This window comes from Mchenga conophoros, linkage group LG22 (assembly GCF_057382185.1).
Source record: "Mchenga conophoros isolate Kocher_MC1m ecotype Shallow Benthic linkage group LG22, M_conophoros_male_GT1.1, whole genome shotgun sequence".
Classification (NCBI taxonomy): Eukaryota; Metazoa; Chordata; class Actinopteri; order Cichliformes; family Cichlidae; genus Mchenga; species Mchenga conophoros.
The window spans coordinates 12,950,829-12,974,484 of record NC_140546.1 but is presented as its reverse complement, the minus strand read 5'-3'; the positions used below and the strand labels follow the sequence as shown (position 1 = coordinate 12,974,484).

The 23,656-nt window shown below is 40.5% G+C and overlaps 1 protein-coding gene and 1 long non-coding RNA gene across 3 annotated transcripts in view; one reads left to right on the top strand and one right to left on the bottom strand.

The window, feature by feature from the left end:
• Window positions 1-20,276, bottom strand: part of samd12 (sterile alpha motif domain containing 12) — a 147,658-nt gene extending 127,382 nt beyond the window's left edge. Inside the window, exon 1 of one of the 2 annotated variants that reach the window (XM_085262367.1) lies at window positions 19,772-20,276. In XM_085262367.1, the coding sequence (XP_085118493.1) occupies window positions 19,772-19,784 (13 nt within the window). In that variant the 5' untranslated portion in view covers window positions 19,785-20,276. Of the gene's footprint in view, window positions 1-18,997; window positions 19,388-19,771 lie in introns of those variants that run through there. The other variant, XM_085262366.1, reaches the window with a different exon arrangement.
• On the top strand, window positions 862-9,332 carry LOC146548934 (uncharacterized). The gene is made up of 2 exons (XR_014890349.1): window positions 862-1,586; window positions 7,541-9,332. It is a non-coding gene; the product is annotated as an uncharacterized LOC146548934 (long non-coding RNA).
• Window positions 20,277-23,656: the final 3,380 nt, after the last annotated feature.

Below are 23,656 nucleotides of genomic sequence, written 5' to 3'. Positions count from 1 at the left end.
CACGAAACATTGGTTAGTAAGGAGTTATTTAAGAGTTCTTACTGGGGAAAATATGACAATGGAGTTGAATTACTTGTTTACGCTCTAAACATTAACACTAATTACAGTTGCAGAGTGCCCTCTGTTGGACAAACTATGTAATATCAACACTCCTAACATGGTTGAAGGGTGTTTCTCATATCTATTCCTTATTTCTTAAATTTATCAGTCATTTTAATGCAAATATATCGAAAATATTGTCTTATTTTCTGGGGGAGCCCAGAGATCAATTAACAGATGTCCATAAGCAGCGGTGAGGTCAACAACTACGCTACTTCGTGATTTCATTTCAATATGCTTTTTGTTATTTTTGTGATCAAGAGAGCCCCATGCAGCTTAATTTATAAACTGTGCATTTAATACGTAGAAAGCAAAGAGAGAATCTCACTACTCTGAAATGATTAGATGGGATTTTAAACAGGATACTCAGACGACTAAGTCAGCCTTAAAAGAAGCTTTTTGGAATCGTTGCCATTAATTTTGCTCATGCACACTCATAAGGCTGTGGTTATGTTCATATGTCAGCTGCTGAGACAATGAGGATTGACTGCATGACTAACTATCAAAGTGAAACCATGTAATGAGTTAGCCAGCCAGCTAGACTCTACGGGCTCTTAATTCACCCTGACATCCCATCAAAAGTTAACTGCATTCAAACTTCATAGACTGCCTTCTACAACCCCAGGGCTCCATCAGCCATGGCTGCTTGGGACTGTGTCAAGCAGGCGCAGATGTGCTCAGCTTTGAATATTTCTTAGGTGCAGAGTGTGAGGGAGGATAAAAAGAGAGAGAGAATGATGGATTGAGAGACGGTGGAAAAAAAAAAAGTTGGACGGTGACTTAAAGTAAAAATCCGAAAGACAGACACTGTCAGAGTATTTTTGCTTTCTAAGATTTTATTATTCATATAATGATCAGCTAAGAGTGTTTATATTTCTGTTCTGTACTCAACCAGCTGCATATTTTAATTGCTGGCTCCCTACTTTATAACGGAAACTGCTTGCCTTCACATTATCAGTCTTTGCCTTCACATTGTCACTGTTTGCCTTCACACTAGCAGGAAACCGCCACCCACGAGTAAGAAACAACCTTGTAGAGAACACGAAGTTTTTTGATAAACCACACCTGTTTTCTTGACAAGATAAGGATGATATTTCCTTTTTTGTATGCTTCATGATGTGTATAAATAAAGCCAGACTGCACCAAGGAGGTGTGTGAGTCTCTCCCTGAGTCTCTCACCCGTGCACGTTTAAAACTGCTCTAAGTGTCTGAGTGATATTTCATTGCATCTGAGTTATCTGATAATAGAATATCTTTAACATTTAATTGGTCCTTCGAGCCGGAGTGGACATTGATATTTTTTCAATGCTCCAATAGGAGACCTTCGTCAAGTCCTGACGTCGTGAGAAGCCCACGCTGTCGACTCCTCTCCAGGCAGAGGATAAAGTCCAGAGACGTGACGTTCGGGTTCTGGCCAGCGTTCTTATAAGAGGTCCACGACTTCAGGGGTTGATGAAGGAAACCAAAGCAACCACACAATAACTCAGGTGAATATTTAGCACTCACTCACATCTTGCGCAAAACGACTGAGGCAACCTGTGGTCTGTACATTAAATAGTTTCCCGTCAATGTATGACAGATTAATTAAGTAACATTCTCGTCTGAAAAAGGACTGGTAGAGGTTACAGCTCGCCTGAAAAAGGGCTCGGAGCAAGTTTAATGTCAAAATACGACAGGATAGTAACATTCTCGTCTGAAAAAGGACTCGTAGAGGTTACGAAGCAGCTCGCCTGAAAGAGGGCTTGGAGCAATGTAGAAAGACACAGTGTTGCCCAGAATAAAAAACTCATTACGCGTATAATCTGTTGTTTTACTGTTTTGTTGGTGGAGTAAGTTGATTTTACAGCACATTAAGGAGGCTGAACTACTCCACCGAATTGTTTACCGTTGGTTGCTCGAGTTCTGGTGGAACGGGAAAAGGTTGTGTTTTATCACATAAAATTGACACCGCTTTCAAGGCTAGCTTGAAAGTAGAAGGCCGTGTCAATAGCCTCTCCCATTCCTCGTGCCAGAGAAAGCACCACGGGTGTGTATGTGTGTGTGTAAACGCAAATATATTTATAAATAAATAAATAATAATAACAAGAGGAAAAAATAATAATGGGTAATAAATCAACAAAACTCACTGCTGACGAGCAGTGGCTAGAGAAAAAATGTCCAGGCGCCGGACTAATTAGCGCAAATAGATGGAGAAATCCAAAGAAACTAAACTGCCCTGCGTGGGAGGGACAATGTACTCCCTTTGCAGTGACTGCTTTAAAAGAGACCCTCCAAGCGGAACTAAACAATGAAAAAAGCTTTAAAAAGAAAGCCAAACGTCTCACAGAGTGGCAACATTTTAAAGCCTGGATGGCAGAAAATGATAAACGCACAAAGGTGCGAGAAGAGAAAAAGAAAAAGAAAAATGAACAAAGTAGTGAACTAAAAGATCCACAACACCCAAAACCACCTCCTCCATATGTGCCTGCCCCCGGCCCGTCTAATCAGCCAGTATCAAAAAACCCCTTCACTGACGCGCCAGGCCCATATGATTCAGCAAGACAGGCATTAAATTTAATGACAACAAATCACCATAAGGAAGACATAGGGAAAGACCCGTCAGGTAGGGATATGGGAGGACAGATTGACCCCCCAGGACCGTCAGGTCTGTTTCCAATGATAGCCACGCCCAACCCAAGATATGGCCAACTAACGGGTGGCGATAATAATGAAAGAGACAACAACCCTTTCCTATATGTTTTCAGAGCATGGTCCCAAACTGACAGATTTAACGTCTTAAAGGACGTTCCACTGTTAAATGAAGGTTTTGAGCCATGGAGGGAGGCAGTTGAGTTAATTAGAACACACTGGCACTTGAATGGCCATGAAATGCTCCAGGTAATTCAGGACTTATTAGGTCTAAAAATGGGAACAGTAAAGGGAGACTTCACGGGGTCAGATGACCAGGGTATAGCCCTGCTCCCCACCTCTGAGCCTCTAAGGGCTCAGTTGGCAGGATTATATGAAAGGATTAGAGTCCGTCTAGCCCCAAGAGCAGATTACGGCAAAATAGGCGAGATAAAGCAGAAGGAAGCTGAGACTGCCTCTGACTTCCTCGATCGCCTACGCCCAGTTTTCAGACAACATTCAGGTTTAAATTACCAGGAGGAGCCACAAACACCATTTCAGCAACAGCTAAAAAATGCATTTCTGAACGGCCTCCTCCCAAAAGTGAGGGCCCACGTAGAAAAACACTGGGTCACACAAAATACAGGAAGTCTGTCAGATGCACTGCAATATGCTGAACACGCAGTTAAAATACAGAAGCAAAAAGAAAAAGGAGGCGTCTTTACTGTAGATCCAGCAACAGGATTGGTGGCATTCTCTGGAGAATACAGAAGACATAAACCAGGCCCCTACAAAGGAAAAGGAAAGGCAGGAGGAGGGCGAAAAGGAGAGAGAAGACTGAAAGACACAAGCTGCTACAATTGCGGAAAGGAGGGGCATTTTGCTCGCGAGTGTAGACATAGAAAAAAGGATGACACTGAGGAAGAGGATGAAAGAAATAACAAATGACTAGGAAAAAGCACAGAAGCAGAGAGCAATGAAAACACGGACGTGTATAACATAGAGCAATTGCTTTTGGGCTCTGAACATAAACCAACTGTAATTATATACGTAAATGGGCAGCCAATGACGATGCTCTGCGACACTGGAGCATGTAAAACTGTACTGATTAAAAAACCACCAAAAGTGAAATTCTCTAATGATACTCTGATAGTTAAGTCAGCATCAGGACATGTCAGTACTAAATCACTGACTGAGCCTCTACTCTTATCTCATGAAGACAGCGGCCGCAGCTGTAAAAACCAGTGCATATATGACCCATCTTGCCCAGTTAATCTTCTAGGGAGAGATGCGCTAGAGAAACTGGAAATAGGAGTATTGCCAGGACCAGAGGGCATGTATGCAAAGCTAATGTTAAACGAGAAACAAAGTCCAGCAGATTATCAGATTAATGTGTGTCAAGGACTCGGACAGCCTCACTACTACTGGACATTAGACCTGCCCTCACTAGAGCCTTTACAACACATAGCAAATCGATATCTGCCAACTCATTCAACACGACAGGACTACACTCAGTATCACAACACATTGAGGTTCAAACAGAGTCCAGGTCCTAATCCTGTGTATGACCAAGAAGTACACAAGCTAGGACCACAAATGCTGACATTACAGCACCTATATGTCACCCAAAGTGGTAATGCAGTGTGCTCTGTGCTGCAGCCTGAGGCAGTACAACGAGTAAATAGGATGCCAAATCCACATGTGTCAGTAGCACACAATGACAGTACTGAGTGGAAAGATTTAGGCCGCATTCTCACCCAAGTTGAAAGAGACAGATATGAAAAAACTGAGGACACGCATGAAGGATGGCTACAAGGTTGCAGAACGGGATGCATGAGATACACATTAGGGTGGGTGATCACTACCCACCCAGCCACATACATGACTGACAGCACTGATTTGCATGTGCAGGAAGATAGTGAAAACTGACATATACTCTCATTAGAATTACACCCAGAACTACAAGAATTGCCCACAACACTATGGTCCACAGGATCGACAGATGTAGGATTAATTAAAGGAGCAGATCCTGTTGTAGTAAAAACTACTACAACCTACAGGCCAGTTAAACCACAATATCCCTTGACGGCAGAAGCAAAAGCAGGGATCAGGCCAGTAATTGCAGATATGGAAAAAGCAGGCATTTTAGTGAAAACAACTAAAGCAACCTGTAACACTCCAATCTTCCCAGTGAAAAAAGCAAACACAGGAAAATATCGCCTAGTGCATGACCTCAGAGCAATAAACGAAGTAACAGAACAAATCCCACCTGTGGTAGCAAATCCACACACAATCTTAAATCAAGTGACGCAAAAAGAACAATGGTTCTCAGTCATAGATCTGTCAAACGCGTTCTTCTCGGTGCCATTACACCCAGATTCACAAAATCTGTTTGGCTTCACCTTTGATAACGAAAAGTATACCTATACAAGACTGCCACAGGGTTTTCAGAACAGTCCCACCCTGTATGCAGAGGCATTAAAGAAATCTATGTCACTATGCACACTCCCTGCCACAGGGCAATTTCTTCTGTACGTTGATGACATTCTCGTCACGGGAGATACACGAGACAACTGCAGAAAAAACACCATGACTGTGTTGAAACATTTAGCACAGCAGGGCCATAAAGTATCACAGCACAAGTTACAGCTGTGGAGCCAAGAGGTCACATACCTTGGCCACAAACTCACAGGAGAGGGAAGAACACTGTTAGACAGCAGAAAACTAGCAGTACAGAATGCTCCAAAGCCTCTCACAAAACAACAAATGATGAGTTATTTAGGTCTCTGCAATTTTTGCAGATGCTGGATACCTGAATATGCTCTGCTAGCTCAACCTTTGCAAAACTTAATTTATGGAAAAAATCTAGCACTGAAAGATAAAATAGAATGGACACCAGAAGCAGAAAAAGCATTTAATGATCTAAAACTTGCACTGCAGACGCGCACAGTTTTGGCATTGCCAGACTATGAAAAACCTTTTTACTTGCATGTAGACGGAGGTGCAGGCTACATGAAGGCCGTTCTAACACAAGCCTTTGGGGAAAAGCAACGCCCTCTTGCATTTTATTCGTGTAAGCTAGATTCAGTGGCCTCAGGACTGCCCTCGTGCGTGCAGGCATGCGCAGCTGCAGCAGAGGCAGTTAAGAAATCCGCTGACATCGTCTTAGGACACACATTGATCGTCAAAGTTCCCCACGCTGTAACCTCCATCTTACTGCAGGCGAACTTGTCTTATCTCACACATGCAAGACAGCTCTCATACGTAGGCATCTTGTTATCACAGTCACACATTACAATCGAGAAGTGTGGTCAGCTAAATCCCAGCACACTTCTCCCCACATCAGAAGATGGTGAAAAACACTGCTGTATGGAAAAGCTAGATGAAGAAACAAAACCACGAGCCGATATATATAGCACACCACAGTCAACTTTCACTGACATTTTTGTAGATGGATCAGCTTCTAAAAATAGCTTAGGTCGCAACTGCGTTGGTTATGCAGTAACCACAGTAGACACAGTTCTGGAAGCAAGATCTTTGACTTCCTCTAACTCTGCACAAAGTGCAGAACTTACAGCTGTTGTGAGAGCATGTAAGCTGAATGAAGGAAAAAGCATAAACATACACACAGACAGTCAGTATGTCTTTGCAGCAGTACATCATTTCGCAAAGATTTGGCAGAACAGAGGCATGGTCACTTCTACTGGTAATCCAGTACAGCATGCACACCTTTTAAAAGAACTGCTAGAAGTGATAACACTGCCGAAAAAATTAGCATTGTGCAAATGTGCCGCACACCAAAAAGATAACTCAGAAATTACTAAAGGCAATAACTTTGCAGACCAAGCCGCAAAAAAGGCAGCACAACAACATATACAAACTTTAATATCTGAAACATCAACGTTAATACCACTTGATGTACTTAAAGATGAACAGAAAGCTGCATCCATCACAGAACAGAAAAAATGGTTAAGGTGTGGAGCACAGCTAGAAAATGACCTAATGACCTGTAATGGCAAACCAATACTGCCAAAATCTCTACACAAGACAGCAGCATTAGTGACACATGGCTTAACGCATTTGTCAACGGGTGGAATGATGAATGTCCTCTCTAAACACTTCTACACTCAAAATTTTGAAAATTCAGCAAAGGAATTCATCAGAACATGCATGATTTGCCAAAGACATAATGTACAGGGGAACCTCCGACCACAAAGAGGTCATTTCCCCACACCACCTCACCCTTTCCATACAATCCACATGGATTTTATTGAACTTAACGAATGCCAAGCATCAAGATATGCTCTAGTAATTATAGATGTATTTTCAAAATGGCCAGAAATCTATCCAGTCAAAAGAGCAGATGCAATATCAGTGGCAAAGTGTTTATGCAATCACTTCATCCCCACATATGGCATTCCCAGTCTGATAAGGTCAGACAATGGAACACATTTTGTTAATGACATCATCAGCAAAGTCTCTGAAGCTCTAGGATTTAGCATCAAACATCACTGTGCATATCACCCACAAAGCGCAGGATTAGTGGAAAGAACTAACGGCACAATAAAACAGAGATTAAGAAAATGCATGGAAGAAACAGGAAGACCATGGCCTGAATGTCTAGGCCTAGTAAAGATGTGGATGAGAATAACACAAGGTTCTCAGAAACTTACACCTTTTGAAATCATCCACGGGAGAGCGTTTCCATTGCCAATTACCAGTGAACCTATTAATAAATCAATAAGGGAAACTACCCTAGCAGAATGGATGACTAAACTGTTTGAAAATAAAGAGATTGTGTTAAACAACCAACTGCCGAGTGATTTCTCTCCAGTGTCTTGCAGGTTACAACCAGGTGATTGGATCCTGATCAAAGTACTCCAGAGAAAGAATTGGAGTTCACCAAGGTGGGAGGGCCCATACCAAGTCCTACTTACCACACCCACCGCCTGCAAAATAGCAGAAAGACCATCTTGGATCCACCACAGCCACTGTAAAAAAGTGAGTGACAATCCAGACGCTTAGACGCCGGCTCCCCTGGCTTCTAGGTGATCTATTGGTGAAGGGAAGGGCTGATTGGGTATATCCCGCCCTTTTTTACTTCTCGCCAATAGTCTACTCACCAGAAGTCTAGGTGTGCCTGGTCATCATGAAGACACTTGTCCTCCTAGTGGCCAGCATTGCGCTCCTAGTGAGCCTACTAACACTCACCCAGATGAGAGGAAATAAACAACACCACCTGCAAAAAAGATGGACACATGATAATTCGCATCTACGTGACCTGACCCAATCCAAAGGAATACACACCTTCAAAGATTGAACTTTCTGGGTCCAGGGAACCGCTTGGGCCTGCGGGCCTAAAACCTACTTCATGCTCCCACCGAACTCCACCGGTCTGTGTGCACCAGTACTAATTTCAGACCACACCTTCAAGATCACAGCAGAGACACACACGTCAAGAGCAAAACGTGAAGTTGCTGAAGTCACTGAAGTAATGCCACATGACTCAATCTATGGATCAGATGTGCCCAAAAACTTCAAACTATGGACTGATGGTCAGAAAGTCCTCCACTCCTTGTTCCCTTGGGTAGGAGTTGGGAAAAACATGCTGAGGATCGAGACACTTGACTATCGATTTGGACTGTTCCTAAATGCTTCAATGAAAATCAACAAAGCGCAAAATGAAGAACTCGACGCAATACGCATTGTAGTGATGCAACACAGAGTCGCACTAGACATGATTCTAGCTGAAAAAGGAGGTTTGTGTGTATTGTTTGACACTACATGTTGTACATACATCCCAGACAACATACACTCACAAAACATGACCGACGCTTTGAACACCTTGAGAAAGATTAAAGATGCTGAACAACAAGACTATGTCACAAGCACTGATGATTGGTTGACATGGTTACTAGGTGGTTCATGGAAGTCCCTTCTGATTAAAGGACTTGTTGGAATAGCATTTTTGCTTTTACTGTTATGTGTTTTCACAACATGTGTAGTACCCTGTCTGAAGAAAATGGTATCAAACATGGTGACAACTTCTATCAATGCTTATGTGATGATGTCTCAAATGGAAGAAATTTTGAAAGATGATCCATACAGTAATGTTTAGTTTAATTGAACACAGGACTGTTTTATGACGTTCAAACCGAAAATGTTTAGACAAGAGGTTATGAACTGACAAAAATAACAGTACTGTCATGTAAGAAATCTAAACAACAGGAGGGAATGTCAGAGTATTTTTGCTTTCTAAGATTTTATTATTCATATAATGATCAGCTAAGAGTGTTTATATTTCTGTTCTGTACTCAACCAGCTGCATATTTTAATTGCTGGCTCCCTACTTTATAACGGAAACTGCTTGCCTTCACATTATCAGTCTTTGCCTTCACATTGTCACTGTTTGCCTTCACACTAGCAGGAAACCGCCACCCACGAGTAAGAAACAACCTTGTAGAGAACACGAAGTTTTTTGATAAACCACACCTGTTTTCTTGACAAGATAAGGATGATATTTCCTTTTTTGTATGCTTCATGATGTGTATAAATAAAGCCAGACTGCACCAAGGAGGTGTGTGAGTCTCTCCCTGAGTCTCTCACCCGTGCACGTTTAAAACTGCTCTAAGTGTCTGAGTGATATTTCATTGCATCTGAGTTATCTGATAATAGAATATCTTTAACAGACACAATGAGTCAAGTGAGACAGAGCTGGAAAGAAAACGACAGACTGAACTGACCCACTTTGCAAATACATATGAGCTAAATATAACTGCTTTTCACTTTGGCTTGCTGTGATGCTGCTTTATGCCTGTATTCCAGGCATAAAGCTGTTAGCATGCTCTGCTTCAAAGGCAGACAGTAAAAGGGTGAAAAAATAGAGTGTCTTAATTTAGAACTGAGTAACAACTATTAATATTTAATGAAACTCAAACTTCCTCCATTTGCCCAAAACAACAGAAACTATTACATATTAATATCAAAAGTTTTTGACTCAAATCTCATCAGTTACCAGGTACGGTATACAAGACATGCTTTGAACCTTTCACTTGTTTTATTTGAAGAAGTTTGAAGCTGCTTTACCAATATAGCAATCCTAGACATCGTATATGTTTATATGTGTAATATATTTCAATATCAACTAGCTTTTACTGCCTTAAGATACACGTAATGCTTACAATGCAGAGTCATGATTCGGTATCACAGTGTCACTTCAAAAAGCAGAATTCATATAGAGACACAAACTGTTTACATTCTTCTGCTTTAAGGAGGGACCGGCTGATTAAACAGCCATCAGGCATGATGTGACCAATGCAATTTCTCCATTAGTTCCAGTCATATTCGATCAAGCCATGGTTGGTCAACCAACATGGTAATGAAAGAAACCCAAAACTACAGCTCTGTGTGGCCATATGTTAACTTGACAGAATGACTGTATGTACAGTTTACTATGCAGATATTAAAGACAACCCAAGAAACAAAACTAGATAGAAGATTTAAATACTGGAAAGGCGCACGAGAAAAAGTCTGTCCTTCTGATTCTATGGTACAACACCACCTCTACCCACCTTTGCCAAACACTTTGACAGCCTGATGTTCATATCCACTTCCCTGGAGCCTATCCCAGCTGGGCACAACCTGGACAGGTCGCCAGTCTGTCGCAGGGCTAACACATAGACAGGAGACAACCAGCCACACTCACATTCACTCCTGCTTTCACATCTATGGGCAATTTAGAGTTTCCAATTAACCTACTAACCCCACCAACTGCATGTCTTTGGACTGTGGGAGGAAGCCGTAGTACCCGGGGAGAACCCACGCAAACACAGGGAGAACATGCAAACTCCACACAGAGAGACCCCGGCCTGATGGTGGAATTGAACTCACGACTTTCTTGCTATGAGGCAACAGTGCTAACCACTGGATTTTAGTCCTTTAATTGATAATTATAGGATATTATATCTAACCTATTTAAAAAAAAACTATTTGAATTTCCCACTGTAAGGCACATCTAAAAGTACTCCCCTGATGTTTTCAGCAATGAGCTCATTGTACCCCAGCACACTGCTGTTCTTCAACGGCCTGATTAAATTAGTAGTGATCTAATTAGCTCTGTTGCCACCCCCCTGAAAAACACTTCAACTGAATTACAATTAACATTTTGTCCATTTTTGGCCTTCACTGTGGAGTACTGCTGTAAGTGGAGGATGCGTTTCTGTTACCATCTGCCTTTGCTCATATAGTTTAACAGAGTACTTCTGAAAGTACAACTACTAGAAAAGTTGCATTTTAAAAATGTAATTTTACAGTTATCCATATTGTTATGGGCCATATTCACACACACTTCCTAACTGAACCAAAGCTCCTGTTTATTCCACCTTAAGAGAACTTTAAAGAATCAGCTTCACAGCACTAAAAACGCCACATAACGATTTTCTTCACCTGACAATGACTCTCCATCTGTGCCCACTATATCATCAGTGACACCCAAACTCTCAGATCAGCAGCTTCAATCAGTCAGCAGAATGGAGCGCAGATGACTTCATGGTCACCAGGGACTGAAGCTGACACAAAGCCAAGTTTTTGCACTTGACACACCGGGGTGCCAAATATTCACAAAAAGCAGAAAGGGCATCCTTTTGGAAAGAGACGAGAAGTGCACAAAGGGCCGGGAGCGCTTTGCAAGGATGAAATAAGGAACGAATGACTGGAACATTCAGCAAAATTTAAACTTCTAAAGCAAATCAAGTTGTTCCTGCAACAAGAAACAATATTAACACACATCCTCATTTTCCTCATGAGATGCAGGCTTAATATCTTAACTAATATAGTATTTCTACCAAGTGAAAATAGGCTTATTTGTTATTAATATACTTAACTGAAAGATGCCAATTGTACCTTCTGATGTAAAGTGAGCCAAACAGTACCTAGTTAATGTCAAACCCATGCTATGGAAGTCACCAGAATCAATATTTTCAATTTATATACTGTAGGCACAGTATGCTGTTCATGTACAAATGCTGCAGTTCTTCCAGAACTACCAGGGGCATCATATGCCTCCAAGTGTTTTAGAAAAGAAGAGGAAAAAGAGGACACCCAAAAGCAGCTAGCGCAGCTGCTCTGACTATATGATAAGAATAGCATAGTTGGGTATGGTACTTTGCGCTTCAGGTGGATAGCCCAGGGGTGATGCTCTCTGGCTTATTTCAGGCCAAGCGAGAGAATACTTCCAATTTAGCAAAGCACCTAAAAGATCAGCATACAAAACTTAATAAAGAATTCAAGGTGAATGAGTTTCAATTTAACATCAATTCAAAGTATTATCCTTCTTATGTTACCATTTTTTAGACAGATGTCCCTGTAGGCCAAATTGTTTGCAATGGTTTACATGAATTAGCGTTAATATTGTATATGCAAAATATAATGTTGACATTTCAAATAAACAGTCTGTCACCAGCATTTGGGTACATGGAATATTCACTTTGTAGGAATAGAAAATAGTGTAATTTTGCTGGTACTGGTACCAACTACTACATCCCGTGGTATCACAGCATCCCTAGCTCACACGTTAGTGTCACTTTGGTTTGGTTTGTTGTGCACCTCTTGATTTTGTAAGATGGCCAGGTGGAAGACATGAGTGTGTCTATACTCAGTACAGGAGCTCAAAGATTCCCAGAGGACTGAGAGCAAGATGCTGCAATAGTCTTTAAACATGAGAAAAAACTCTACAAGCACACCCAGTCACACCCATGCAACAACAGTAAGCCAAACTTTAGCCCACTTTCCCTACTAAATCAGTCTTTTTCTTTAGGTTGAATACGTCTACATATCTTGATTTGGCACACATTTTTAAACCAGATACCTTTCCGACATAACCCTCTGCATTTATGTCTACCCCTGGTCTCAAACAAGTGGCTTTTAGATGTTAGCTGAATTTATCAACCACTACACTGCTGAGGTACTACCAAGAAATCAAAATAAGAAAAGGCATTAAGAAAACATACCATATTTTATTAGTTTAACATTAAAGTCATTGCCTTTTTTTCTGTGTTTTTTAATTGGTCCTTTTACTTGTACAGAACACGTTCTAGTAAAACTGAGGGAATATAAACTAGTGCTGCGGAAAAAGAAAGTGTCCAGACCAGACACACTTGGCCTTTCCTTCTCCTGGATTTCTTTCTCTCAAGCTGACAGTCAGAGACAGCAATGCAAGCTGAGCCAGCTAAAGCACTCAGACCAGGGAAAGGTCCAATAGAATTGTAATGAATAACCCATTGACATTTGTTAGACAGACTCTTTCAGGTACTTGCCCTTTACATCAATCCATGGAAGTAGTGGAAATCTCTGCAAGTCTGTTAATGAGAAAGTCTCCTTTGTGCACGTTGCTTGAGGGCATGTTTGTGCCTACCAATACTTTAATTTTCTATTTTTAATTTTGCTTATCTCTTATGCTAAACTCCAGGCAGCAGCACTTTAGTATGGTACATCAAACATGGCTGTAGGCCTACCTAAAGGAGGACGATTGCACAACACTGCTCTCCCTCGACATTTGCTGCATCCGCTTCTGTCATCTTAATCCTATTCCTGCTGAGTAAGGTTTGAAAGATCCTCGTCCGATGTAGTAGCTCCTTATTAAATTGACTAAGATGTAATCCCATTCCACTGACTCAAATAAACATGTTTATTCTCCTAATTCTATTCCTGGGCTAGATCCGGGGGAAGGATTTGAAATGAGTTTTCTGAATGGGTGCACAGACAGGCAGAGCAGGGCAGGGCAGATCAAGGAGGCTGGATGTATAGAGGCAAATAGAAAGAAGGGAAATGAACAACCTCAGCCACAGGGGTAAACACTACTGCGACTAGACTTGGGGTCCAGCTCTTGCCGCTTTCTATATGTGTGTACATGCACACGTCCACATAATTCATGGTCCTGACACATGTTAGCCTTTTAGTAGCTTGCCTGGTTAAATTATAATGACGTTAGCACTGGAAAAATGTAGAGCCTCTGTCATGCTGATAATAACAATGAATGCTGGCGGCTGAATGATTAAGACGTTTACTATGTGGTGTTCTCACCCTGATTGCGCTACCGGATCGCTACCAGATATAATCAAATTTTGTAGGAGACACAGCTGCTATGCTGTCCTACAAAAATTTAAATCTACCCAAGATTATCTTAAAACTGAGTTATCTTATAAAACAGTTTCAGCATGGGCAAGTTGCAAGTGAGGGAATAAAACATCACCTAGCAGGTCTGAAGGGTTAATCAGATACACTGGAATGTTATCACAGCTACACTGACTTGCTGCTCTGAACAGATGCTTGCAAACAACAGATTTTAAAAAATGCTGTAACATAAATAAAACAAGCTAATCTACTTGAGCTTATTCGATTTAGTTGTGTTAGGGTATGTGGAAAATGTTAAGCAAGATTTAATTTGCTTAATAACCCTGTTATTGTTTTGGTTTGCAAGAGTCCTCCTGCATTGGCGACCGCCGGTACCAACACTTTCAGTTTGACACTATTCTATTTTTGGTCCCAACATGGCCTTAAGGCACCAATGTCTTCTATCAGAACTGCTGTTCAGAAGTGCTCACACCTTTCTGATGTGGGTGCGTGTGACCATTTCTGTAAAGTTCCCAAACCAACAGTCCAACATTAACACCCACGCATCTACTCCCTCGTGCTTCATACCCAAAGTGAGCCAGCATTTAAACTTCTCTCTTCGCGTCTCTTCTTTCATTTGAAACATAATTTCTGTCACATAAATAAATGAGTCAGACACTAATACACTATTATACTCATATTTTAACAGTACTGCGTCCCTACCCTCCATACGATGGTTAGCTTCACACTCAGTCATTGTACCAGTACATTTATGATACAACCTTTAGTCAGCAGAACGCTAAAATGAATTTCCCCCATTAAGTCATGACTTTGTTTACATAAGCTGTTATGAAGCAAGGTCACTTGATGTCTCCATCTGTGCTAAGGGCCCCAGGTGAAATTATCTTAAGCTACGTCACTAAGGATCCTGTGTCAAGTTTCTGGAGTATAACCTCAGTGCCTATCAAATTAACTATGTGTCAGAATAGACATCCCAGAGATGCACTGATCAACCAGCCAGGTACCAGAATCTGACAATTTCCAGCAGTCTTGGCTTTGACCAGTGACCGGTCAGTTAGCCTCATGTATGTCAGATGAGATGGTTGGTTTCATGCAATAGCAAGCAAATAGTCATGCACATACTTACTGCCATGCTATAAGCAGCATGCATGACGGCTGTGGCCAGTACTCAGTCTGAGTGTAGAATACACAAAGTTTGCCAAAGTAAACCAAGGGGGAACCCTAAGTATGAAAATCTTCCTAAAATCAAACCTAAGCTGAACATGTCCAGTTTGAAGAAGCTAACAAAGCCAAAGTGGCTAAAGCTAAAGCTATTCAGACGCAAAGCTAGCCACCAGCTAGCAGCCTCAATATGAGCGAACGATCAAAGCGAAAAAGAGAAACGGGTGAATGTTTTGTTACCTAAGTTATTCTGCAAAATTGAGTAAGTACCTGTGATTAGTTTTGTTATATGACTGCTGCATGTGCTTATTTTCTTAAGGTAAAATATATCAGCAGGTAAAGGTTCATCTTCAGTTAATTACAGTATATGTAGCTCTTTCCAGTAGCACAGCACATTATATTTAGTTGCTTCACCGAGAGAAGATCCTAAAATTTTGCTAACAACATTTTGCATTGAGGAAATGTTGACCTTTGCTCGCATTCTGTTATGTCAGTTAAAGATCTATGAAAGAAAAATATGAATTGTTAAAAAGTTAAAACATCATCGGAAGATCACTCAGAAAAAAATTACTGGAAATTGGAATGGGACAAGAAAATTGCAATCAATACACATGTACATCAATCTCTAAGTTGTTCTGAGCAATCAACACACCCTCACTTACTCAGAATCTAATGTGTCAAAGAGTGTATCAGAAACATGACCATCTTCTTTCTCAGATTTCACTTTTTTCATCTAGACTAGACTTTTTTCTAGAATTTTTTATGCTAACAAAAAAAGCAGTGCTTGTACAAGAAAACAGTGGCTCCTAAACAGATCATTTAAAAGAAGCTATAATCAAATTTCACACCATTTAAAAGACCCTAATTAAACCTTCCTCTCGAGTGTAAAGTAAACTATTTGCCGGCTTATCATTAAAGAGCATTGCAAACATTTGTGCTTCCTTTGTTATTTTGTGTAAACTGAATCGGCTAAGCACAGCTAATCAAAAGTGCCTTTCAAAGTAAAGCTCAGTGGGGTCCTGGGGTGGCAGTCTCGAAAGCCCTCATTTCCCAAAGAGCTTTTTTGTCCTCTCATAGCTTATAAATTATTAATTATCTGACCTATATTCTCTGTCTTGGAAGGGTTGGTGGAGAACTGGAACAGAACACAGTGACACAGCAGAGTTGTTGTGATGTTTTTTTGTTTTTTCATCACATCTCAAATTAAAAGTGATGATGCTGCCGCAAGCTTTGTCCCACCCGCAGGGACAGTTTAGCAATAACTGCAGAGAAAATAATGGTTTTAATTAGATCTGATCTAAAATAAAAAATAAAAAAAAGAGAGGCATTTTTAGCCAACTGTGGCAAATTTAGAAGTAGAGATCAGTGAGCATAGGAAACCAAAACAGGAAGGAGAAATAACAAAAGCAGGACATATAATTTAATATACCTGCACTGTATGCAAACCTTACTTTTATTTTCTGTTTGATTGTTTAATACGGCGGTCCCCAACCCACGGTCCGTGAGTCGTTTGGTACCGGGCTGCAAGAGTTGAGGCTCGGGTATCAAATTGATGGTTTTCAAGGGGTTTTATCGGTTTTTATCGTTATTTTTTTTTAAGCGTTTTTATCGTTAATTCGGTTTCCCTGGGTCTTTTCCTGTGTGTTATGAATCAATTTTATTTATTTTTTTGGTAGTGGTTTTGTTTTGTTGCATTTATCCGCGACACCTTAAAAGCAGGTCCGTGAAAATATTGTCAGACATAAACCGGTCCATGGCCAAAAAAGGTTGGGGATCGCTGGTTTAATTTATAAAATGCTCAAATAGAACCCTGACCAATATAACTTTTCTGTTTTAAAAATAACAAAACACAAAAAATCATGGAAAATCTCTTGTATTCAAAAAAAAAAAAAAAGACAAATAGTCACTGATTAATTTTGCAACAATAAACTATTTCATTTGACAGGTGATTTGACTATAGAGAGCTTGGACTCAAAAAGGTTTAGTGCCCTTTGCTTAGCAAATATAACACAACAGCAAATAAAAACATACTATGTCATAAAAACATCTACAAAGTCTTACCGGTACTTAATTAAAAGTTTAGAATCACGAGGAGAAACCTGAGCTAAAAGCATCAAAATTAAAACTACTCAACTGCAAAAATACATCCTTGTGAGTGTTATTAAAAACAGGAAGTGGCGCTCGTTTATGTGTCCTTACAGATTAAACATTTAATCGTTAGTTATTATTCATCCCTGGCTCTGTTCCACAGCCTGTTTTTTGTCCTGTCTCCCTGCCCCTCACTCCACGGCCACACCTCTCTGGAGGTTTCTTCCTGTTAAAAGCCAAAAGCTTGCTCATGTGATTGTTGAGTGTGCCTCTCTCTTAATGTAGAAGCGAATATTGTTGTGATTTGGTGCGATATAAATGACACTGAACTGAATTCAATTATAATTATAGAGTTGAAGTGTGTGCCTCTGTGGTTACTCACATAAATATGTGGGATGATTAATCAAGTAATCTAAGCAAATCTGCACTCATGTTTTGATGTTGGACTGAATCTTTGCTTTACTGTCAGGTGCTGAACTATTTTACTTCTTTGGGCCTTGAAATAAAGTGTGAATTTAATTTTAGGATCATGCAATTCTAGATAACTGAAACATTACAAGACACTCTAACCAAACCCCGAAGCTGTAGCCCACTCAGGTATCACACACCCAAAGCCTCCTAAGTTCAATGTAAGATCCTTTTTCTATGTCTTTTATAATGTGAAAAATACAGCTGTCAATTTCCCTCTTAAATTTAAGGAAAAAGTGAATCAGTAAGAGAATACCATATTACTTTCTTCTACTCAGAGTCACAGTATTTCTGTAGCATCAGTACATTTTACCTTCAGCATAAGGCTCCGCAGGATGTTTCTGACAGCTTTGGAAAAGTTTGTGCGAGCTTGGTTTGTGTGTGTGTGATTTTCTTTCAGATTGTGGCTGTTGCAGCTTCAGTGAATAGGGACGTGACTCATAATTCATCTCTGTGAGTGACACAAGTAAATGAATCGTGTTCGAATGCAAAGATTTATTCCATAGCTGCATGAACTGCTCAAGCCTTAAGTGGTGACATTTTGTTAGACTATCTCCTATAGAGGTGCCAATCCTGTAAGATGATTTTGGGAGCATTAAATCATTTCATGGGAAAAATGAAGTGATGTCATGACTTTTAGCTGTGGTGTGGCTGAGGACTGATGCTATTGCTCCTTGAAGAAATGGTTGAAACTGGACAACAGACAAACTACGCAGCTTTGGAACAAAGAGTGCATCTGCAGACAGCCTTGCTCTTACAGCTTTGAATGATGAATCTCAAGAGGTGCATGAATGAAACTATACAGGGGAATATTCTGGAAAGGTTGTATCTAAGATGCTTTGAAACAGATGACGTCTCTATACCTGTTGTTCAGCTATCTGCCCTATTAAGATGCAATATCATCGGAGCAGTAAAGACACAACTTCGTGGCTGCAACATTTCTCGACTGGGGGCCAAACACAGAGCTTGAGAATGTTTAAAGCGGCCTTGAACCTTACAATAGGTTTAACCAATGAGGGGAGAAGTATGATCAAAGGCTCTAGGGGCAAGCACAAATGCTTCACTAAAATCTTAAACAGGACCTTAACATTAGAGAAAATGAAGGGAACAGCAGTCAGACAGCATTTATCTCATCTCGCTGTTTAATCTGTGCTATCAATGCCACTACACATACATCCTGGACAAAACAAAAAAACCTGTATCCTCACTAAGATAACTTAAACCAAAGAAAACAAGAGAGACTGGTTCAGGTCAGACAATACACAGACATGGCTGTGCACACAAACGTCCCACATAAAAAACCTGATCTTGGCTATGCAAGCGCTTCGAAATGTCATACCAAACATACCTGCGTGGGGAAATACACAAACAAAGGACTGGAGAAGCCCTCTCAAGCGAGAGAGCTGGCTGCACTCAATGCGTTTAAAGCATGCCTCTGACATACCTCTCATTGGATTCTGGATCCACAGGATGCCTCCGATAAGGTGAGGAGACTGGCCGAGCATTGTGACTCACTGACTGCCACTTCCCTCACCTCAAACGTCCGGAGCGAGCACCTTAACTAACTGTGTATTGACACTCACGGGGAGAGGCAGGTGACCACCCCTGTCCACATGCCACACCACCTGCTGACAGGCGAGCAGCCTCTAAGAGACTGTTCTTGTGGAACAGGTTGAGCGCTCACACGGCGCGCTGTTGCATCACGAAAAAGACCCGTGAATAAATCCTAGCAGAGATGGGTTTATCTTAATGTTCTCTCATAAAAGTGATTCAGAATCCTCCAGAGAAAATGCCGAGGCGACCGTGTCAAAGGACTTCGGCGATCCTCGGTCGCAGACCTGTTAACCGGGGCTCCAATCGCAGAGCAACGTCGAGGCGCACAGGCTGCCACAATGTAAATACAGAAAGAGGCTGCGCGTTAACACGAGGCTTTATGGTGTGTGATCATGGATCAGCACTCTGAATACCAGCCGTACATTGATTCAATTGTACAGCGTAATAATAGGCTCGGAGAAGATGACCAAAACGGCGCATCTAACGCTGACAGAGCAGAGACTACAACATCACCCAATCACAGCCTTTCACAGCTGACCTGACTGTGTCTTGGCTGAATCGTGTAAATCCTTTCATATGATAACTATACTATTGTATGCAATATTAGAAAGGACACAAAAAACCTGACACGCCGGTGTGGGCAGCGCATTGTGAGGCGCCTTACCTTCCACGGCCATGGTGCTACTCCACAGATTTGGGCATCACTCGCAAAGGGGAGCAGACGAAATGTAAAAGTCAACGCTCGCTCATTGTACCTTGTTTGGTGTGTTATCACCACTTTGCTGCGGGCAAGCCGGAGCGCACAGCTGCTGCCGCGCCTTAAAGGATTCTGGGAAGTGTAGGCTCAGCGCTTACTGGAAGGAAGAGGAAGTTTCCTGGGTTTTGCAGAGAAAGCAGTTTTAGCCGTAGCTGGAAACAGCGAGGCAAATGTCTGTGTACGCAGCACATTTCAACGCAATTAAATCAAAGTCTGCAGGACAGAACACACACACACACACAAGTTAAAAAAAAAAAAGAATAAAAAATTAGCTTGCATATTATGTGAGAGAAAGCACGCCCACTGGATCTAGATTTTAAGCTTGGTACAATTACACAATGGAAGCCAGGAGCTGACATATAAGATAAATCCTGTTGTCTACGCAGGAGAAATAATTTGCTTCCTCCTTTTAACTAATTAGGTCTTTGGTCAGTAGTTCATGAGCCAAATGTTTGAACACAATCCCACCACTTTGTTACTGTAGCAGCTAGAGAACAATCAGAGTTAATTTCACTGATAATTACATTGTAGCTCTTTGTCTGTCTTACTGGATCCTGATAGAACAGTGGAGCTTTCACACACTGGGGCCTGATGACTGGATGTGGCACCTCCTTTGTCACCTTCCAAATCTGTTTCAAGTCCATTGTTACATCAGATGCTTTTGTTGTTATTATTATTATTATTATTATTATTATTATTATTAGTAGTAGTAGTAGTAGTAGTAGTAGTATTAGTATTAGTATTATAGCCTAAGCTCAATCTGTCACTATCCAGGTGGTCTGTGCTGTCACCATATCTCTTGAGTGAATGATATATCTATGACAGATTTTAGATTGACATGCTAGACAGTGCTTGACCAACATCATCAAAGCACCAAATTCGGGATCTTAAAAATTAATATAAACCCTACGCTGCCTACAGTGACTACAGTCCAGTGATCACTACAGTCATCACAAAACTATAGAAACCCTTTTTAATCAGAGTATAGCATCAAGTCAGTCAAATTTCTGGGATATTGATCTAGTCAGTTAGGTAGCAGAGGGGATTGTTAATCAGGTTCAGCTACTACTAACAGGTGGATTATTGAGGCAACAATGCAGGTAGAGGCCACCAGACATAGTAGTGGTGGACAAGCAGAGGAAGATGGCTGTAGTGATTGATGTAGCTATACCAAGTGATCGCAATATTAAGAAGAAGGAACATAAGAAACTTGAGAAATAACAAGGGCTGAGAAAGGAGCTGGAGAAGATGTGGAGGTGAAGGAAACAGTGGTCCTCATGGTAACTGGAGCCAAGCTCGAAGGATAAAGACAGCCCCGTGGGAGATTGGGGAATTAATATATATGTTACTGTTACTAGTACTAATTACGACAGTACAAGCATTTTCCAGAGAATTATGTCTTCATTACTTAGGAATGCTGCTCCCCTGTTGAGCTACTTCTTGTAGCGACACAATATTATACGTCTTAAACACAAGATGGCGCCAGAGCCTTTGCAACGTCAGTTTTCATTCAATAAATCCAGACTTTCATTCAATATAATCTGACTTTCATCAAATATATTCAAGTTTCATTCAGTATATTCAGATTTCTATTTTAACTGAATATTTTACTGTTCGCTTAGTCTTCAGCCAGGTTGTGTCCCATAGTGTGTCTCGCGGCTCTACTCTAGTTAAAGTGGAACGTTTTGTTCAAAGAAGATCTATGCATCTATGATCTATGCATTAAGTAGATGTTTATTGCTTTCTTATTTAAAGATACAGGAATTAAACTCCATCGAGCCAGCAAATTAAATCGACTAATTTCCAGTTTACACGTATAGTTGTATTTTTGTTGGATCGTGTGGAGGACGGTGAATAATGGCATTAAAAGTATACAGTGAGTAATAGAAAGATGACAGATTGCCAAAAGAAAACAATTACAGTTATCAACACCCGTTTTCTCGATCACTGATGTGTGCAATTGGGCAAAAGCAGTAGGTTAACTACTTTATAAGGATAAGAAGAAAAAAATAGTAATTATAACTTATTTTCATGTAGATACTTTATCATTTTAGATACTAATGAAAATACCCCTAAAGAATTTTGTGCAAAGTGCAATTCCTGTCCAAAAACTGAACAGATGATGCTACGGTCCTCAGTGTGCAGTGTTGTTGTAGTTTGGATCAAAAACAGCCATAGTGGAACTGAATGCTGATAAATAAATGAGACACAGACAAAGACAATGTAAGATAATTGCTGGTGGTTAATATGCTGCATTCTCATGACCAATAGATCAATAGACCTATCTCTTTTGTGCTAATTTTGAATGAAAGCAGTGTTAATATCACAAGGTGTAATTTTATTTTTTTATATTCACCCTATGATGTGGCCACTGTAGGTTTCCCAGACCCTTACAGCTGTGATCCTATCTTCTCCAGTGATAGCAAATTAGGTGCCACTTCCTGACCCGACAGAAGGGGAGAAAGAGTACTGAGGCTGGACTGCAAGGAGGAGAAAACAGACGTCATGAGGCAGCTGAATTTGTTTGACAGCGATGAAGCAGATCATACTTTGTGAACACAGTGCACAGTTTACTATTATTGCTTGTCACTTAATTGTAAATCCCTAAAATGCTTTAAAAACACATAATTGAATGCTGAAATATCAGATACACCTCATTGCCACTTACAGGAAGCTGAAGCAGAAGCCACAAGAAGCGCAACGATAACAACGACAACAACGACAACAACGACAAGCATTCTGTGAACATGAACACAAAGAACTATTTAATTATTTAAGAATTATTTAAAATTGGTGTTGATTGTAATTATAGTAAAAATGGTCTCACCTGTCTGCTTGGTTGTTTAGGTCAAAAAGATGAAGACGCGAATACTGAAACGTGCGTCTAAGTTTAGGCAAAACTGTGCAGCTACACTCTCCAGTTTACAGCAAGACGCAGCCTGGTTCATTTATACTCCCTTTAGTGCTTCAACATACAAATGATGGGCGGTATTTTCTGTTAAAGCATATTTGCATGCATATAATGTGTTCACATTGAACACCTGCAGACTTCACAGTTGATTTCACTTTTTGACTAAAATTACCGTAAGTACAGATATATAAGCAGGAAACAGATACATTTTAGTCTCCCATTATCAAACCATCCCTAGGTGCTGCTCGGCAGTGATATTGCATGCTACATTCAAAATTATATGCAGATTTGTCCTAATTAGTTAAATGGACTGATTCTTATATAGCTGCGTAGCAAAGTTTGAAACTTTACAAAATCACATGAAATCTTTTAAGAAAACGTCCTTGAAAGCAGTCCTTGAGTGGGATTTAAGTCTGTATGTGAGCTTCAAGAAGGCTGTGTGAGTACACTATCCAGTTTACAGTAAGAAACTGGCTACCATGTGTACATTTATAGTGCCTCACATTTGAATTAGGAGATAAAAGTTTTCACTGGTCTGTTGCACAAGTATATGCAGTAGCTGGCGTTCAAATTTATAAAGTATGTCAGCTAGGCATGTTTCTCATTGTTAGCATGTTAGTAATCTGAACATGACTGAAAATCCTGCAGAACCACATTATTAGTTGTTCTTGATTTTACTAACCACCACTTTACTTAACCACCACTCGGCCTTGTTTGGCAGTGATATTGTCTGAAACCTCCAAAACCTTGTGCAGACTTTTCCTGTTCACTTGGGGTTCAGCCACTCTGCAATGAACTAATGGATATCTGGTTAAGAACGCTTCCTTGAAAACAGTTACTATTTAGAATTTTAAAGAATATCATTTTAGTTAAAGAGCTTT